The following is a 6805-nucleotide window of genomic DNA, read 5'->3' as shown; positions in this document are numbered from 1 at the left end:
CTTTACAAATCACCATATATTGTAATGATGATGAGGTATATATCTTTAACCGCTCCTGGCGGAGCCAAAGAAATAAAACAGTAAGGGCCCCGAGGGCAGGCCCTGTCCGGGATGAGGAAGGGTGTATATATAAGCCAATTCCCCAAAATCTGTTACACTAGCATGAGCGAGAAACAGAACGCATGTAGGCAAAGGGGCAGACTTATGCCAGGCTAGATTCAACTATTGTGTTCAGAATGGTTACAGAAAGTGCACCCCTTTCTTCCATATAAATGAAAGGCTGCCATTCACTCCTCTGGAGAAAACTGCAGAGCTGCAGTGAATATAATCCTGCCTACCTGAGCAATGGATGGCTTGATAAAATCTTTTACTACATTCTATATATTTAGACTGTGTGAAGATATTATCAAAGGTATTTTTATTTTAGCACCAGCGCCATCTCTACCTTACTGTCATCTGCTAGGGATGGACAACTCCCTCTTCTTTGGCAGGATTCTGCTAAGGATTTTTCTGACCTTGTGATGCATCACTGGTATCTGTAGGAAATCCACCTGGCCTGCCAGATTTTCAGTCTAGTCTTCCACGAACCTTGATGTGTTCACAAATGTGCAGCCTCTCACTTCCTTCAGTCCTTTCATGGCCTCAAAAGCTACATATGCTCGTGTGTGCTTATATACTACTTAGCCCATGATCCAGTGTGGTTTAGAGCAATGCTGCACATGCACAAATATATTTGGGGATCCTGGAGTTTTAAACACAGAGTGACAGAGCACAATGGGCCAGATGGAAACAAGCACAAGAGACGTGATAGGAAAAGGAACCCCACCCAAATCTTGCTCTATTTGATTTTCTGGCATCTCCAATTCTATGCCTTAATTCAGTTTTAACTGAATGCATCACTAAGCTTTGCAGGGCTCTTCCTGACTCTTACTTGGGTTGGTGGAAATACCGCTGCAATTTACACTGGGACATACCTGCCCTCTTGTGGCCAAACAATCTCCATACAGTTCACTCAGGCTGGTTAGGTTAATTCTGGATGTGTCGACTGGTGTATTTGAATGAATAAAATGCGCTCTAAATCACAACAAAAACTTACAATGTAGATACAGATGCAGTTTAATAGGAATCAAAAACCAAGCTTCTCATGGTGCGTTTCAAATGAGTTCACTCTTCATTGGGGGTGACAAGAAAAGTAGGGGCAGCTTCTTCAGTTAACACTGTGGGAGGAAGTAGAAAACGTTTCAACACACTGAATAGCTTCATAGATCTCCTGTTAGTTTGGCTCATTGTCTGACCTCACTAAGGGAGTGTTGTCACTTGGTCCTGCAAATGGCCTCTGGAGATGTTTCCCCATGGCCACCTTTTCCTGTCCAGCTATCAGTAGAAGACCTTCTCCAGGTAGGCATTCAGGAACATTCCCCGGGGGTCCAGCTTCTCCCTGATGGCACAGAACTTTGGGAACTCAGGATACATCTTCTCAAAGTCCCCCCGGGTGCATGTGTGGGCCTGGTGCCAAAGAAACAGAGTAAATGCCATTATTCTTCCCTTCCCTGGCTGTGAGGAAGAGACAGACGCATGCAGTGGGGTCGTCTGGCAAAAGGCACTGCCTGAGGCCAAGCCCCCCTGACAATACCTCCATATGGGGTAGCTCCTCCCTTCCTTGTCTTCTGGGCACCTTTCAACACAGCTCAGCAAGCTGTGTATCCCAAGAAGGTTTCCAAAAGAGTCTCACAAGAGAAATGTGGTTGCCATGTGTTGTTCAAAAAGATGCCTCCCATGGGATGAGGAAAAAAGGAACATATGGCTGTTCTGAGGGGGAGGGGGGAAAGGCAGCAAAGGGAGGGCCCTGTGGCAAGTGGGGCGAGGTAGGGGTGGTGGCACTGGATAATGTTGCTTCATCTCACCTCTTTACACACCTAGGCCTGGGAGTCTCCTAGCAATACCTAATTTCTCATTGTTAATAATAATAAATGCTTGATATAGCAATAGTGTTCCCAATATCAAGGAAAAGCCTTTGTGCAGACCATTGTATGTGTGTAAAAGGCTGGGAAAGGGATGTGGCTCAGTGGCAGAGCATGGACTTCGTATGCAGAAAGCCCCTGGTTCAGTCTCCCCACAGGATCTCCAGGTTAAAGGATTGGGTATATCTATATCTACATCTATAGTGTTGGTCATGCCAGCTCTCAAGTGAGTGACACTGCGTGTTTGGCTGGATGAGGGAGGGGCAGGGGGAGAGGGAGACGGTTCTGTCAGATACTGCCTCCAATCTAAATTGGACATGTGGCAGCTCCCCAGCCTTGAGTGTGAAGGTTATTGCTTGAGGGGCAGACATTAGCCAAATGGCTCCATGGAGGCTGGGGAGTTTAAAAGCCCCTTTCACAGAGTCCATTGGAAGCTTTCGCTTCTGACAACTTAGATGCTGAGAAATGGACACTGTCTTTGCTCCTGACAACACAACTGCTTCCAGGTGTTTCATTCTGTTTTGTTTTGCTTGCCAAACAGAACCAACAGGGGGCAGTTCACTCTAGGTCTGCTGGGGGGGGGGGAGTAAAACGAGGTAACCCGAGAGTGAGTGACCCCGTTCATGTGTCCGAGCATCTGTGTTTGTGGGAAAGATAGAATCTAGCCCCAGTACCTTTGCCCAATGCGGTCTCCCTCCAAACTTCTTCATAATCCCCTCATAGGCGAGCCAGTAGTCAAGACGTGGGACATCCTTCCCATAGGGCCTGGAAATTGAAGCAAGACGGAATCACCTGAATAATGTGGCACACCAGAGTTTGGGATGATCATGAACAGAGTTGCAGGGCTTGCAAATGTGCAGAAAGTTCCATTCTATTGCTAGTTGGCCCCCTCATGATCCCTGCAGATAACAAAGGTATTGTTCTCATAGGATGGGGTAGAATGGTTTCCCTTTGTGGATGCGACTGCTGCCACAACATAGGGACAATGGGGATTCCACTTTGCAGGTTAACCTACATTTTCCCTGCCCTAGTTTTCTGTGGTGGCCTTTCCTCCCAAGTCACTGGGGGAGGGAGCTTCTTTAAAATCAACAACTGAAATATTGTTAAAGCATTATAGCAGTCATAGTTTCTTTGAAATACCAGCTTTCTGTTTTTTTTTTAAGGCAAGTAACTTGACACTTTTGTTGCATATATATAAGGGGAAAGGTGCTGCACAAAATGAATCTTGATGCAATCATACATAGAGTTGCATCAAGGTTGTTTTTTCCCTAATGAACATAAGAAGAGCCCTGCTGGATCACACCTGTGGTTCACCTAATCCATCATCCTGACCCATGTGGAGGCCAATCAGTTACACTCAAGGGCCAACAGGACACAGAATCCATAACCTTACAGGGATGTTGTCTCCTGGCACTAGAATTCAGAATTTGGGGGTTTATTTTAGTCACTAGGGCTAGTAGCTGCTGGCAGTCTGGTCTACTGTCAATCTGTCTAATCCCCTTTTCAAGTTGTCTATTTCTGTGGCCATGAGCTGTACATGTTAGTCATCCATTGTGTGAGCAAATTCCACCTTTTAATAACTCATTGAGAAAAGAAACATATTTTTTGTCCTTCCTGAATCTAGAAGTCATCAATTTCATTGGACGCCCTCAAGTCCAAGTATCTACCCTACACATAATTATATAAACAGTCATTTCCCTCTTAATCATCTCTTTTCTAAACTAAAAAGTCCCTCACTCTTCTGCCTTTCCTCATAGGAAAATGCTCCAACTCCCTAACAACCAGCTTGGTGTAGTGGTTAAGAGCAGCGGCTTCTAATCTGGGGAGCTGGGTTAGCTTCCCTGCTCCTCCCTGTGCAGCCAGCTGGGTGACCTTGAGCTCATCACAGCCCTGGCTGTTGTGGGGAGAGGAATGGAGGGCAATTGGAAGTCACTTTGAGACTTCTTCTGATAGAGAAAAGTGACATGTAAGAATCAACTCTTCTTAATCATCTTGGTCGACCACTTCTGTATATTCCCCTGCTCTAGGATGTCCTTTTTGAGATACGGTGTCTAGAACTGCACACAGTATTCCAAATGAGGTTGCACCATAGATTTATACCCACCCAGTGTGCCGTAGCAGTGAAAAAGGCAAACTCTATGCTGGGGATTATTAGGGAAGGTGTTGAAAAGAAAACAGCCAATGTTATAATGCCCTGTGGGGGACCACATAATAATGGCCATTTTATTTTCAATCTCTTTCTTAAGAATCTCCACCACACATGTTCCCCCACTGCTGCAATACACGGAGCTGACCCTTCCCCTGCCCTATCCACCACAACCCCCAGGGCTCTTTCCCCGTCAATCTCACCAAGGGCCCTTTAACGTGCCCTTTAAGTTGGCATCCTTTGGTTCCAATGGGCATCACAATACATTGCTTCCTTGGAACCATTTGCCACAGTGTCACCCACTCCCCCACTTGGCTTCATGAGCTTTTCATTGCTGGCCTTGGTTTTCGCCATCCTGAATAATTTTGTACTGCCTGCAAACTTGGCCACTACGCAACTCATCCCTGCTTCTAGATCATTTGTGAGCAAATTAAATCACACTGCCCCCCCCATCAGTCAGGGCCCAATCTGAGGATTTGTGGGGGATTTAACAGAGCAATATCGGCACTGTTACTTGTGCTGCACACAAAACACACAGTAGCACTAACACAGTGCTCATCAATAGTTCACTCTATACCACTCTAAAATACCCACACAATAGTTTTAAACAGAAAGAGTCAGCCACGATTACCTAGAAGCGTCCTTTTATTTTGGGAATCATCTGCGGTGAAGGAAAACATGGCCATAGTCCTCACATTCACCCTCTGTTTCTTGAACCTTGGCAGGATGTGTGAGCACGGTGTCCAAATATCTAAGGGGACTTTCACACTTCTGGGGCTTGTGGTCGGCACTCCTGCTCAATGAGCGATAGATATGAAGACCCCTTAACTATCTCAGTGTGAAGCCCCCTAACTGTACAACACTGTGGGAACCACGTGGCCTGTCATACATGCTACATGTGCTACTAGATAAAATGCTTCTGCATGCAGGGCAAGCTGAGCGTCTGCAGCTGAAAGGGGAAACAGGTGGAGATTTTTATTTCCCATTCTGTTTCAGGAAAATTGAATCCAATCAATGCAGGCTTTTGACCAGAACCAGTCATCCCTGCCAGTCAGTCCTAAGTGGGCATAGCTTTACTTCTGGCTGGTGCTGAATGGAACCTCCCGTATCGCACAGCCCAAACGGCCTTGATCTCGGCCTCCCCTTCCTTACCTGTACATGATGATGTTCATGTAGCAGCTGTCCCTCTGGAAACTGGGGCTCAGCAGAATATCATCCCCTCGGGTGAAGCGCACTTCCACCGGGTAGTGGGCGACCACTTTGGGATTGCTCTCCAGGATACCCTTCAGCTCCAAAAGAGCCTCTTTTGTTTTTTCACTGCAGGAGGACAACACACACACCACCACTCAGGCAATATGAAGCACTTTAAGCTCTGAAGCAGCGTGTTTATCCCAGGAACTTTGGGGTTTGGAAAGAACCATCACAGATCACAGCTGCCTTATGCCTTAAGAGGCATGCAAAGGTGGTTTTCCACGGCCTGCCTCTGCTTAGCAAGCCCTGGAATCCCTTGGAGGCCTCCCTTCCAAGTACTAGCCAGGCCTGGCTCTACTTAACCTCCAGGATCTGATGGTATCAGGCTACAGCATATAAAAGGTGCAAAAAGTTAAATACCAGTTTGGGCCACAGCTCAGTGATCCAAGCACATGCCCAGGTTCGTGCCCCAGCATCTCTGGTTTTGGGAGCTCTAGAGGCAAAATGTGCTTGGAATCCATCTGTATCTCCGGGGGCAGGGGTAGTCAACCTGCAGTCCTCCAGATGTCCATGGACTACAATTCCCATGAGCCCCTGCCAGCAAACGCCAGCCTAACTGCATATCTGTGGCTAGGGGAAGCGTTTTCAGACCAGCGGAGGGGGTTAAGATTCAGCATCTCTGTTTTCAGGAGCGTGCTTTTGGCAATTCCTTGTTGCCAGTAGCATAATGACTCGATTTCTCTCCCTGTGGGTACTGGTCCTTGCACAATTCTTACCCAAGGTTGGATCCGGCAATTGTACTGAACAAAGTAGAAGAATGACAAGTTGGAAGAAGGCTCCTTAGGCTGGAGGAAAGCTTCAAATTTTGCTGGGCACAGTGGCTGGATCCAGTCCAATGACTTCAGAGAGGAAGGGGTCTATATAGATCTGGGTCAGCAAGAATTTCCCTCAGAGGTGTCACTTTGTGCAATCCCACAAAAGAAAAAGGACTCTATCTGGCCCTCCCCACAGAAAAGGGCACGGTGCCAGCTGTCAAGTGCAAAATGTGAATGTGCAGTTTCAATACTTAGCCAAGCACCCAAGGTCCCCCACTTCTACCCAAAAAGTTCCAGATGATAAATCAAGCTGGAATCCCCCCAGTTATATTGTAGGACATAGTTTGAAGCCAAAACTAGATTTCCAGTAGCCCCCAGCTAAAGGACACATGTTGGCCTGCTCCTCTACCTCTCAGGGCTCAGCTGGACTCTGACTACAGCTGAAACAACATCTGCCCTCCCTGGGAGCTCTCCAAGGTTCTGAAGAGCCCCACTTTGCCCTGCCACTTGGAACCTGAGGCATATTCCTCACTGCCAGACAACTCATTGCTTTCTGTCAATCTGCTTCAGACCTTGCTCTGTGGCCCATCAGACAAGAATCTGATTACCCAGTTAAGTCTATTCAAATGTGCAGGATAGGAACTTCAAGTTCAAATGCTTAACAGCACACAATTCATCCAGTTCTTCCTCCC

General features: G+C 46.9%; 1 protein-coding gene across 4 annotated transcripts in view; it reads right to left on the bottom strand.

Moving 5' to 3' along the window:
- Positions 1-1098: 1098 nt before the first annotated feature.
- Positions 1099-6805, bottom strand: part of LOC143834692 (L-gulonolactone oxidase-like) — a 60871-nt gene continuing 55164 nt past the window's right edge. For 2 of the 4 annotated variants that reach the window (XM_077331384.1, XM_077331372.1), the window contains 3 exons: positions 5260-5424; positions 2636-2726; positions 1099-1506 (listed from right to left, as the gene is read on the bottom strand). In XM_077331384.1, the coding sequence (XP_077187499.1) occupies positions 1378-1506; positions 2636-2726; positions 5260-5424 (385 nt within the window). In that variant the 3' untranslated portion in view covers positions 1099-1377. The remainder of the gene's footprint in view (positions 1507-2635; positions 2727-5259; positions 5425-6805) is intronic. The other 2 variants (XR_013229876.1, XM_077331377.1) reach the window with 2 other exon arrangements.

This window comes from Paroedura picta, chromosome 1, assembly GCF_049243985.1.
Source record: "Paroedura picta isolate Pp20150507F chromosome 1, Ppicta_v3.0, whole genome shotgun sequence".
NCBI classification, from domain to species: Eukaryota; Metazoa; Chordata; class Lepidosauria; order Squamata; family Gekkonidae; genus Paroedura; species Paroedura picta.
The sequence above is the reverse complement of the archived record's forward strand: the minus strand, read 5'-3'. Positions and strand labels throughout refer to the sequence as shown.